This window comes from Rhipicephalus sanguineus, chromosome 3 (assembly GCF_013339695.2).
Source record: "Rhipicephalus sanguineus isolate Rsan-2018 chromosome 3, BIME_Rsan_1.4, whole genome shotgun sequence".
NCBI classification, from domain to species: Eukaryota; Metazoa; Arthropoda; class Arachnida; order Ixodida; family Ixodidae; genus Rhipicephalus; species Rhipicephalus sanguineus.
Window position 1 is genome coordinate 210448696 of NC_051178.1, and position 13219 is coordinate 210461914.

Here is a 13219-nt window from a genome sequence, read left to right on the forward strand (position 1 = left end):
AAAGGCCGGATAGGTAGTGCCATCAGGCGGAGCCTAGATGAAACAGGCAAGCCCAATAATTTTATTGCAGAAGCATGGCGCATAATTTCTACTTCGGTGTAAATTTCTTGCAGCAGCGTAATTACGAGTGAGTTGCCTTTGTATAAGAGAGAACTGAGCTAGTTGGTAGGAAAAGACAGGGCGTGCAAACACGCACACAAGAGAAGAAGTCAGGGACACCATAAACGCCGACTAACAACGGAAGAGACGCACAACGGCGGAAAAGAAAGAAGGCACGAAAACGTATTTGCGCATGCCCATGCAATAGGCGAACCTATCAATCCGGCACGCGTGGGGGTCTACGTGAAAGATAACTGTTAAGGCATTTGATTTCATCTTTAGCCAAGTTAATCGACGCTTGGCTCACGCATGCGCTGTCACTATTCTCGATTTGCCATGCCTCAATCATCAGGCGCGTGTCTTCATTCCTACGTCGGTACAAAAGTGCACATTCATCGCATTTCGGCGTGCACTTACACTCTCGACAATGTAAAGATTGATTAGAAGGTGAGTCTCCGGTTAGCGTCTCTTATGTTCCATTAATCTCTGGTTAATGCAGTGGCCCGTCTGTCCTACGTAGAAGCGGCCGCAGCTGAAGGGGACATTATACACCACACTTGTACGGCAATCGGTGAATTTGTTGGTGTGTTTTACGAAACAAATATCGGTCCGCTTCTTGTCTTTTACTCGCTCATTCTTCCTCTGCACAGCGGCACAAATCTTACCTAGCTTATTTGCAGCCGTGAAAACAACATTAACGCCGTATCTACTTCCTATTTTCTTTAGCATGCATGTGAGATACGCAATGAATGTACGGTATACCTACGACACGTTTCTTCCTATCGCTTTCTGCAACCATGCTCGGACTTAACATAATGGACCTCTTTAAGCGTTCAGCGACAGTGGCCACTGCATCACGAGGATAACCTACATCTAAAAGACGCGTAACTTGTGCGTTAAAGCCATCACTCATTTTGTGCGCACACGACTTGGTGAGGGGCAGACTTAAGGCAAGACATGACGATACCGTTTTTTACAACCTTCGACAAAAAAGTTTAACAGCGGTTTCGAAGATCTAGGAGAATATTGCCAGCACACGTGGTTCGTCTGAATACGTTAAGGAAATGTCTAGGAAATTGTATTCCATTATTCTGAGGCAACTCTTTAGTAAAGTTCAGCCCTCCTCCATTTAATTCAATATTTTGAACAAAATATGAGATATGAGAAAGGTCTGCTTTCAAACGGCGATGTTAACTAACATTTTGTCCTCCTCCCCGCTGCAATCCTGTTCACTATCCCGGCCCATGTGGGCCTAAATTTCGTGACCGCAGCGCGCTAGTTGAGGTGACCACTGTTATAGAAGGTTGCTTTTTTATTCATACCGAAGAAAGACCTCTTCGAGAGTGGTGACGGAGACTCCAAAGCTGGCGATGCCTAGCTTCTCCTTGTTCTCTTCGAGATGGCTGAAGAGGTGCTTGAAGGCCGGCTGATCGCAGCGCCCGATGCGCAGCGCCATCTCTGTCCCCACGTTGCTCTCGAGCTCAGCCGATGGCGCGAACGCAATCACGACGTCCATCACGGCGCGCGTGTCGCATGTCGGCTTTTTCACGATCGCCATGTGATAGCCCGCACCTGTGCACACCAAAGCAGTGGCCGTGCGTGCGATCTTTTGCAAGAAAATTACATTTTGCTCTGCGGTCTCTGTACGACTGGTCACTGTTGTCTCAGATAAACGCTTTAACACGAATGCAAAACCTTACAATAATAAAAATTCGGAAGCAAGTTACACTCTCCGTAACACTTGAAGGTAAAATCCTGCCGCACACTTCGTAATGCATTAAGCTTGCAATCGGTGACCAGACTTCTACCAAGACCTAAGGGAAGCCGTTGTGTATGTAGTCAATCAGCATCACCAGCAGTAACATAACCAAAAGTTCATCGACTAATAACGCCATTCGAGAACACTAGAGGAAAGATAACGCAATCGATTTCTTGTTGCGAGTGGATCCAGTCCTCGTGTAAATGAAACTATGACCAGATGTCGGAGGAGGGCTCATCGATCAACCTCTAGGTATATATAGATTAACCTCGCGGAGCTGCACTGCAGATGACCGGGATACGGCGCAGTGGATGGCTGTGCACTAATTCGACCACCTAGAGGATACTTTTATTATTCGGTGGACTTAGAATACAATTTCACTGGACGTAGGCCGCACGCATGGCCACAGAGCTACCGTGGTGGTTGCAGCGTTGGCGTGACACCATGTTTCCTATTACAGCAGCTATATAGGTACATAAGATTTTTACATGCAAGCGTAAGAATACGAATGTAAGGACGCGATGGCTCATCGGCTATCACATGTTTGCCTATAGTTCCGGGTATACTTCGTGAAATTACGGTTAAACGTGCAATGCCTCGCGTTATTAAACGGGTACTGACACGAAAATTTTCAGTTTTCTTTTTCGCGTCAAATGAGAGGCCAAGCTCTCAAGATCCTAGAAAATGTACTGGTAAGCTTGAGTGCGCCCCGAAAATTAATTACGTGTTTTAAAAAGCTAGTTTCGGTTCCTACTGTACCCCGACGTCACGATACAGCTGTATGCTACCCGTAATATGCTTTCACAAGATCACTCCGCCGTGACTCCTTTGGTGACGCACTGGTGGCCATTTTGTATGTCTTGGTACGTGACGTCATCACAGCTAGCCATACTGGTGCGCGAAGTCACCATAATTTGATGTTCTCTTTCCACAAAAATAAGGGCATTGTACTTGACTAAATGACGAAAAAAACAGTATGCTCTAGTGGTTACTACAGGGATGGTCGCTTGCTGGGCTAGTTGGTTCATATCGACGACAGCGCTCTTTGTACTCTGTTGTCGTCCCTTCCTCTTTTTCCGCGCTGTGCCACTCGTGGTTACTACAGGGCACGCGGAACAAACAACTCGTCAAGAACGAAGAATCTCCCGAGTTGCGACTATACGAGGTGTGTTCAAAAAGAAGCCGAACTTTTCAAATAGCGCGCCAACCGCCAGAAGGAGCGCGCTGCGGCCACTAAGCACATGTAACGGCAAGTTTAGACAAGAAACTGTCATTTGCTGCATTTCACTGTGGCCGTTAGTTCGCTAGTTACAGCCGCTAAAGTGAGCACATGGACAAGTTGCTCTTCGGATTATTGCCAAAGTGACAATGAAACAGCTGGAAGAACAACGTGTGTGTGTGAAGTTTTGCTACAAAACTGCAAAAACTTTCACAGATACACTTCAATTGCTTAGCCAAGCATACGGGGAGGACTGCATGAGTCGCACGCAGTGCTACGAGTAGTTCAAGCGTTTCGAACACGGCAGAACGTCGGTCGGTGACGATGCCAAGCCTGGACGATCTTCCACATCAACAGACAACGACCGCGTCGAGAGAGTTCGTGCTGTCATTCGTGGTAATCGTCATTTGACGGTTCGAGATGTTGCTGACGAAGTGGGCATCAGCGTAGGACTATGCCATGAAATTTCTCTCTATTTCCTTTATCCTAAACTTAAAACCACGTTGAATGGACGTCGTTTCCAAACCATAGAGAAGATCCAGGACAATTCGAGAAGAGCCACGCGGGCCATTCCAGAAAGTGCGTTGCAGGAGGCTTTCCAAAAATAGAGAAAATGGTGGGAACAGTTCATCGACAGTAGAGGGGATTACACTGAGGGGGACAGTGCCTAAATGTTGTACCATAAGCAGTAAAGGTGTTATGGCAAAACTTCGGTTTCTTTTTGAACACACCTCGTATTTTATGATTTCTTCTTGCGCTTCGTATTATGGGGACGAGACAGGCACTGCAGAACAGGTGGTGCGCAAACTCACAAATGGTTTATTCACATCTTACGAAGTGTCAAATAAAGGTTAACAAACAGATAGGGGAGATACGGTAAATGGCTGGACGAAGCAAAAATACTAAAAGAAAACAAAGCCTTACATATATGCCTTACATTACAACGTAATATTAGAATGTAACGATGGTGTGCTGATGCACTGCTGTTTTGCAGCTACTGTAAAAATAGTTTCTTTCATGTTTTCAAATTCTTGATATCTGTCACCGCCACGTGCTAGCAACGTGGTGTCACGGAGCTTCGGCGTGCATGAGCATCGTTTGTAATGTGCCTCGAGGTGACCCACTCCTTGCAATTCTTGGCAGGCGTACTGTGTTCCAGGGGACGTTCATTAACACAGCTTCCTGTCTGCCCTATGTATTTTAGGGGCGAAGCTACTTAGGGTGTGGGTCGTTCCCTCCTCTGTAGTAGTAGTAGCAGTAGTAGTAGTAGTAGTATAGTAGTAGTAGTAGTAGTAGTAGTAGTAGTAGTAGTAGTAGTAGTAGTAGTAGTAGTAATATGTAGCCACCTCGCCCGATCGGCAACGGGCGAGCGCCGATCGGCAATGGCGCGAGGACCCTGCCGTACGAGAGTTAAATCACACTAAAAGACATACTTTGCTGGCTATATATTCTAGTGAGCTTTCAACTTTTCGTCTTAATGTACATGATAAAGAAATTATTTCTACGAAAAACGCAAAGCACACCTTGAGCAAGATGTTTGGTTTTGGGACGCTAAATGGGACCATGAGGCGATGCGAAGCCGGAGCACTTTGCACGATCGCGTTCAGATGGCTTCCGCTGGGCATGCTACCGACCTCGCGTCGTGGAACGCGAAGAGGATCGCTACGCGCGTCGCGACTTCCCTCTAGCCTTGCCGTTAATTCTCACAGGGCGAGCGGGGAACGCGGTCGCTCTTGGCGCGCTTTCTCTTTCGCTCGGGAGCGGATACTTTCCTTGCATTTCACCGATCACAAAGCGGTGATAATGAAGGGACCACATAAACCAACAGTACAATAAAAGTTTGATGTTTAATATATACACGGTGTTTCACACTCTTTATATGATGTACTGGGCGAATTTCACGGAAGAATTTCATGGTTTACCGATGAATCCCTCCGGAGCTTCGCCCCACTCATCATCATTCACCCCGTGGATATGCTGTAATTTTTTTTACCGCAGATTAGTGGAATACAGTACACGGCATTCTTGGCATATTGCACAAAACGGTCTTCGTGGTTTGAGCACTGTTTCTTCGCTCGGTCATCGTTGACTGCTTAAGCTTATGTGGCACCGTATCTTTGCCTACTTTCTTCATGCGGTACGAAATGCCATGTGTACGGAATAGCTAACGCTTTTCTGAAGTCAACCTTTTCATTTTCTTTGGCAACGCGTGGGTTATTGGTTTCCTTTAAATGCTTTTTACTCATTCCCACGAGCATGCTTTGGGGATAGGCACTGTCTTAATATTTTGAACTGATTGTTAAGGCTATGCTCCAGAAGATGATGGCAGGATTTCTTGAGCGTTTGCCGAATGCATGAAAGTGTCATGCCTCTTTTGATGAGTTTCGAGTGATTTGACTCGGCACTTAGGATTTATCTCTTTCCTCTAGTGTTATAATGCCAGCACGTGTGCTGCGCTTCAAACCTGATTTCTATGTCGAGGAATCTAGATTGCTCAGGGATTTCGCACGTGAAATCAAGACCTAAATGTTCGCTTTTGAACGCGTTCACGATATCCTCGGTATTACGTACTACGCCTGGTTTGAGACAGACGAGGAAATCATCTACGTATCTAAAACATGCTAATATGTCAAGTCGTTCATTTGCTGGGCTAACTTACGAACGCCTTCTGCCAGAAACAGGTCGGAGCGTGCAGGCGCGATACAAGAACCTATTGAAATGCCATCTCTTTGCACGTAAAAGTTGCCTTCATATTCAGTGATTTGTGAACGGAGGTAAATCCCTAACAATTCTAGAAATACCTCTAGGCTACAGCCGCACCGATTCTGTAACTTCACGCAGCCATACAGGTTAATTGCAGGTTCAACAGCACTATCACAGCGCGTTGCGGAATGTTGAAGAATAAGTCTTTGGCCTCCATGGAAAAACAGCTTACAGTGGTGCAGTCCTTTAGGTATTCCACAACGGCATCTGAGTTATTGATCCTGAAGGGGCCTTCCTGAAGAGTCACATTCAACGCAGGCAGAAATAAAACTTCTAGAAAGTGATACACACTGATCGGCCAAAAAGTTGTGCTTACGAAGGCATATGTTAATTCATGCATCGTCTTCGTTTTCTTTTAGTCTTTTTGTTACGTCCCGCCCTTAACCTTATCCCTCCCACCTGTTAACCTTTGTTCGACACTTGACAAAATGTGAATAAACCAGTTGTGAGTTTGCGCACCATCTGTCCTGTAGTTCCCGTCTCGTCCCCGTCTCGTAATACGAAGCGCAAGAAGAAATCACGAACCACCACCAACTAGCCTTTGTTCATCACTCTGCTAAACGACTATGTACTTGTATGGAAGGGATAAATTAGCACAACGAACCAAGATTTTTCTTGAGAAAGAAGGGCGACCCGCAGCACTGGACGATGCCATTGGACATGATGGCGATACGATCGCCAATGGCGTCAGCCTCTTCCATCGAATGTGTGGTTAGCAGTATCGTGCGCTGCACCTTCTCCGACAGGAGCAGGTCCCACATATCGCGCCGGGCCGCCGGGTCCATGCCAGCCGTTGGCTCGTCCAAGATGACGACCTGTGCGCAATGTTGTTTATTTGATGACCACTAAGGGGTTCTCTCTTGTGTTCTCTTTTGTTCCCTCTCGCCGCTATGGCTACGAGTGGCGCTGACTAACACTCCCAGGATTACACGCAGAGAAACATAATTTGTGGTTAACAACTACAAATAATGTCTCCTCTGTCTTCCTTCGCATCATTGTCTCTTGGATTCATTAGGTTGTGTCTAACGAAAAAACAAGCCGCCGGTCCATTCCCATTATTCCGTTCTCTTGTACAGCATGACCAATGCAAACAAAACTTGAGCACAATTCATTCTGCGAAGGAAAAAAGGAAACCTCACTTGGACTAAGTATATCGCGCAGATAACGTCACGGGATTATAGTAATATTTAGGTGACACGTTCATTTAATACTTCGTCTGTGTCTGTCCATGTTTTTCTTGTCCTCAACTTTGCAGCGCTAAATTTTTCTGCAGTGTGTTCCAACTAGCCCCCACCCAAGCTCTTCTGCATTTAATACTCGTTGCTTTCGGGCGGAACGGGGCATGACAATTCTTTCAGCGCTTCACTGTTCGCGCTTCCGTGTTCCGGCGTGGATGCTTGACATGGTTAACACGAGGCATGTCATAAAACGTAAGAATGCGACGTGCTGTGCAAACAGAACAGAAGACCTTTTAGTACTGACTAGTTGGTTTGACATGTTTACGTAACGTGCATAGCTACTTCCGTCATGTGTGTTTGCAGAGCATCACACTCTTTTCCACGCATGGAAGACAGCTCGTGACACAACGACTTTCTCCTCAACATTAATGAGTAAAATAAGGTGAACGAGAAAATGTTTAAAGTTCCCAACGCTGACTGGTGAAGCACTGAGGGGCAAAACGTGGTATTGTGCATAACATCAAGGTTTTCGCTGCAGATTCACATAGGCGGGCACCAGTGCTGGGCAGTATCGAAGATACATGTATCTTAGATACTATCTTAGATACTCTTGGGGTATCTTGTATCTGTATCGCGATACGTCTCGCAAGATGAGTATCTGTTACTGTATTTCCGATACATTCAATAATGTATCGTGTATCTTAAGATACAAGATACTCCTATAGGAACACCACCCTACGAAACGATTACTAATAGCTTGCTGAACTCCACTTCTCAAGCTGGTACTGGTGCCACTAAACCGCCTGAACAAAACTAAGGGCTGTGACATAATTCTATCTTTCTGGCAGAGTCCACCAGTGAGGGCAGGCGATGAGTGCGTGCGCGTCCGTTTTGGTTGAGCAGAGTAGCATGACAGCGCTCACGCAGTCTCGACAGAACAAGAGCGAACGTCTATGCTTAGCTCACGTGCCTAGATGTTTTTCTGGATTTTTTTTCTTTTTACTTGTGCCAGTGCCATGGCACTTACCCTTATCCACTGTCGAGTGCCGCGTACCACAACGCATGCGGCGATTATCGCGCATATTCTGATGCCGCTCTCCTGCGTGGTACTTCGTTACGAAATCTGAAGCATATAGGGTTGCTTTGCGTCTCGTGGCGTTCACACATCAGCGATTTGAAGGATCCTGTGGATGTAAGTTAGACTTACATGCGATTGACTTACGTGCAAATAAGATACTAATTGTGGCATTTTTGATGGAGGCGAAAATTGAGGCCCATGTACTTCGATTTAGGTGCACGTTAAATAACCCCAGGTGGTCGAAATTTCCGGAGCCCTCCACAACGCCGTCCATCATAATCGCATTGTGGTTTTGTGATGCAAAACCGCAACACTTATTATTAAAATTATGCGCAAGGCGCGAGCACTCTAGTTCATTCGGGAGCTTACGCGAGCACCAGCGGTAACGCTGGAAGGTTCGATCGCTGATGTATAAAAGACCACGCGTTCCGCCGATGATGAGAATACCGAAGGCCGACGACTTTTATTGGCGCTATCGGCGTACAGCGTGCCTTGCTTGTACTATGAGTTACTTTGTTTTCTGGGCACAAGTTTGCCCAATGAGCTGCTTCGTCTCTACCAGAGTGACTGCCGCCTTCTTCATCGTCACCACTACATGACAATACAATAGGTATTAGGCACTTCTGGGGTGCACATGTTCTCTCGTTGAAAAAAAATGTTAAAAGATTGTACGTTAGTGAATATATTGATAACATACGCTTTACGCCAGCAGATAAGTAGAATATGAAAAGTCACTGCAGTTTTATGAGCTTTAAGTGTACACAATGCTTCACGAAAAATCTAGCTAGCAACGTTGTTGCTACTGTACACCGGTGATTCGGTATTGCGTAGACGGCCTTTTACAGACAAGGTAAAACTCCACACCGGTATTTGCGCCATCGTGCGAAGGCTTCTTATTGAAGTTCCTGTGATTATATGACGACCGCTAGCTGGTCGGCAAGCTGAGCAGCGACTCCCTTCAATTACAAAAATTACAAGCAAGAGCCGCTGTCAGTGAAGAGCTGTCCTGTTAAACAACCAAAACAAACCCCATTGAGTTCTGTCGGAAGTAAACTAATGCATTTTGAGCAAGAAGGACAAAACTTTTGAGATATTAACAGACATTTTATTAAAATTAGACGAAATTGGTCACATTAAAGACATTTTCAAGCAAACCTTTTCGTGCATAGACGGTCGCTACTACGTTATGCGGGTCTCTAATAACAAATTTGCGAAGGTATCGAAGTATCTTAAGATACAATTGGCAAGTATCGTATCGGATACAATTATTGCGGTAGTATCTTGTATCTGTATCTCCAATACTTCTTGCCTGAGTATCTTGTATCGTATCGCGATACAATTTCAAAGTATCTTTGCCCAGCCCTGGCGGGCACAAGGGGGGGAGTTTAATGGGTCGTCCCCCCACTCCCCAGTCATCAAATCAATGATGAAAAATTCTGGCACATCTGACGCATTGTGGGAACTGTTTTCATGCGGAGCAGTCAGCACTTCGCTGCCTATGCTGCCTTTCTTTTCTTTTTGGCTTTTAGCCAATCTTTTCGACTTGAACGCAGTCATCCAAGGGGGGCGCCTAATTTTTAACCCTATACTTTAGACAGTCGGACATGTCCCGTCATTGTTTGAAGTTTAAGAGTTATTGTAAGCAAAAGAAACGGAAACAAAGCTAATAATAGAACGCACGTGTCATGAAATAAAAGCTTCCCGCCTCTTTCTTTTTTCGTTGCTTTTCGAATACATGCAACTAAAAAGGGGAGCCCGCGACGACATTGAATTATCTGTTTCCGTATTATATTTCTACGCTCGTATGCAATCGAGTAAAAGCATACCTTGGAGTGTCCAATGAGCGCGATGGCTATGGAAAGCTTTCGCTTCATGCCGCCGGACAAGTGTTTGGCGAAAGTGCACGTCTTGGACACCATGTTCATGAGAACGAGCAGGTTGAACGTCTGCTCGTGGGCATCGTTGAAGGGAACCTTCTTGAGCTGCGCGTTGCAATTAGAGCATTCCTTGAAAAACACCGAGAGGATTAAATGTTACATGTAAATACTGCGAGAGTCTCTTTTGGCTAAAACGGCCGAAGGCGAAAGCCGGAGTGCTCATGCATCGATTACTGAAACGTCCCGTCAGAATCCCAATTAGCCCGATAGTGCCTCATTTCATACTTGTCGAACCTCCTCTGCCTTTGCGTACTTCAGCTTGCTACACAACCTGCTAGGCCCAGGTTAAGCGTTTTCCATAGCGCGCCACTACCCCATAGCCGTCAGTATAGGCGCAGTCTTGCGAGCGCCTATTTTAAACAGCGAAGCTGTTTAAGGCAGCTATATGGGCCACAGAAATTGGGCAAATCCCACTACTCACCGCTAGTCCACTAAAAATGAAGAAGACAACAGTTAGACAAACGCTAGAGAACGAGAGAGACAACGGCGGCTGCGAGAAGACCCCGAAACGATGGAAGGCCTCCGCCAACGACGACCTGCCCGCAGATCTATGAGAGATGCTAACGCTTGGTTACAGCGCGAGCTTGTCTCTGGAGTTTGGACATCCGTGTCGTGTCTGCGACTGTCTGTGGATTAACTCGAACCTCTCCGCAGTGAGAATTCAATGCAGAAACATAGCATCACCTAGTTAAATCCTAGCAACGACCTAGAAGCAACCTAGAAAGAACCCTCATCACCTAGCTAAGGCCTAGAAACAACCTAGAAGCAACCAGATTAGTCTTCAGAATCGTTCAGTTTCACCGTTTCAAGGCTTGCGCGGCTTAGTGCAAACATTGTCAACCTTTTTTAGATGTGAAGCATCTTATAGTGGAGTTCAATCCGGTGGTGGTGGTGGTGGTGGTGGTGTGCGGCGTTACCACCCTTACTGCGCATGCGCAAACCCTCTCCCATTCCCCTCTCCACTCCCTCTCTCCCCTTTCCCTCTCCACACCACCTCTCCCATTCCCTCTTCCTCTCTCATTTCCCTTTCCTACCCCCTCTCCCCTCCTCCTCCCCCTCCCCCACTCCCCTCATCATCTCCCCTCCCCCTTTCCCCCTCTCCTCTCCCCTCCCCAATTCCCTTTCCCCTCCCCTCTCCCCTTTCCCCCTCTCCACTCCACCTCTGAAACGCGGGCTCTACATGCCGAAACACTGCTTCGCATCACCTCATGGTCCCCTTTAGCGGGAGATGGTGTGATTTTTTATACTCTTCTCCAAACAGCCGGCGTCGCCCCGCGGAAGCTTTCCTTGACGTCTGCTGCGTCAATGATCGTAGTGTTTATATTCGCCTATATCACCTCGCTTTCACACACGATGCGCCGTATATTCATAGAAACGACGTAGCTATACATACCGGGTACATTCTTAACTGCTATGTGCATGAAAAATATTTATGTCAATATACATTTAACTCTACAATGTATGACCAGCCGACTTGAATATTTAAATTTAAGGGCTTCTACTGCAATTATTAGGTTAAAATCGGGTAGCGCTGTTTTATCCCTGTAAAGGCTACGTCCTTCTCAATATCCATATTGCAAATTATATAAACTACATACTTTTTCTATATCACTTAACCCCATTTTGAGAACGACGATTTGCAATGTTAGCATCCGTGCTATGTCGATTTATCAAGCTCGCGAAGCGTGACAATGTTTACGAAGACTGAATGCATTGGTTCCAAACTGGTACGCGCGCTAATCCATGCTCTTTCCTTCCTCGTCAAAACCACCTCACCCTTGAGAAGAAGTAGAGGTGCTCGAAGACAGTCATGTCTCGGAAATGGATGTCACTCTGCGGACACACGCCCAGGCTTTCGTGCGCCGCTCGGCTGTTGGCGTTCACGTCCTGGGATTCGATGAACACCGAGCCGCTCGAAGGAGCTAGTTGCCCTGGAGGTGACGAGAACGAAACGCAGTTAGGCTACGGGTCACCAAGCGCCTTCTAACCCTTGTTGCTGTACTTTTCGCGTCTTCTGACGCTTGGAGCTCCCTAAGCTAAAACTGCTTAAGGACGCTTAACGTCGTGACTGTGAACAGGTTCTTGTGTCGACTCTGAGTAGAGTATGAAGTGAATAAGCTCAAGTCAAATATCCAACATACGGGTAAACTTTCCGCTACCATTTAATTTCCAAGCTTCTGGGATTTAAAAGCCTTCCGCATACTAAGTAGCATGCACTCACCGGTGATCATTCGCATGGTGGTAGTCTTGCCAGCGCCGTTGTGGCCGAGTAACACGGTTATGTACCCTTTGGACGCTTCCAAGTTTATATTGCTCACTACCGTAGTCTTGCCGTACACCTGGACATAAACGGCCGAAATGATCACGCCGGTAGATCTCGTGGTTGTTTTCAATGCTGTCGATGCTTGAGCGCATGGAATACTTAAAATCACGTCACGTGACAATCCCGAACAGCAACGATTAAGCCGATTTTGACGTCTGTCCAACACATGGAGACAAGATATAGTCGGCTGTGCGTATTAGGCATTTACGTCAAGGAAATACGCGATCAGTGCATCGCGGTACTCTGTTGAAGGAAGCATAACGCACGACTTTTACTCTCTTCGCACTCCTGCAACTGTTGTCAGCGCTGTACACAGCTAGGGTTGCAGAGTACAGCACCAGCACCCCCGACCGCAAGTCCTCTCGTGCAAAGCGGGGCGGCTGCACGCATTTCAGACAGAACAATTCGCATATGCTTTATCACAGGTGCTCCTTTTAACAGCACTAGTAGATGCATTTATTTATTTATTTATTTATTTATTTAGTCATACCGTTGAGGGTTGTTACAGGGAGGGCACCATGAATAAGGTTTCGCATACACATACATTTAGCAACGGCCAACTAACAAGTGACAGCGTAATTATCAAAAATATCTAAGAATAATTGAAAATCTTGTGCATAATTTGTCTGTACAGCGTCCTCTGGTAAATTGTTCCACAAGTTTATAGCATCAGAAAAAAGAAAAACGAAACAAATCAGCACGGATTCCTATTGGTTGCAGAATGAGCGTTTTTCAAGCTGCTGTTTCATACATGCGTCTTTATTTATTTTTACCTTTCCGTGTAATATCTAAAAAAAAAACAAATTCAATCCACACTTCTGTCTTCTTAATTCCAACAGTTCCAAATCGCATGCCTTTAACAT

General features: G+C 46.1%; 1 protein-coding gene across 1 annotated transcript in view; it reads right to left on the reverse strand.

The window, feature by feature from the left end:
• LOC119386288 (phospholipid-transporting ATPase ABCA3-like) overlaps nucleotides 1–13219 on the reverse strand; it is a 34050-nt gene extending 20831 nt beyond the window's left edge. The window contains exons 1-6 of the mRNA XM_037653614.2: nucleotides 13211–13219; nucleotides 12255–12372; nucleotides 11810–11964; nucleotides 9923–10102; nucleotides 6445–6655; nucleotides 1422–1671 (exon numbers count right to left, since the gene is read on the reverse strand). Coding sequence (XP_037509542.1) covers nucleotides 1422–1671; nucleotides 6445–6655; nucleotides 9923–10102; nucleotides 11810–11964; nucleotides 12255–12372; nucleotides 13211–13219 — 923 coding nt within the window. The remainder of the gene's footprint in view (nucleotides 1–1421; nucleotides 1672–6444; nucleotides 6656–9922; nucleotides 10103–11809; nucleotides 11965–12254; nucleotides 12373–13210) is intronic.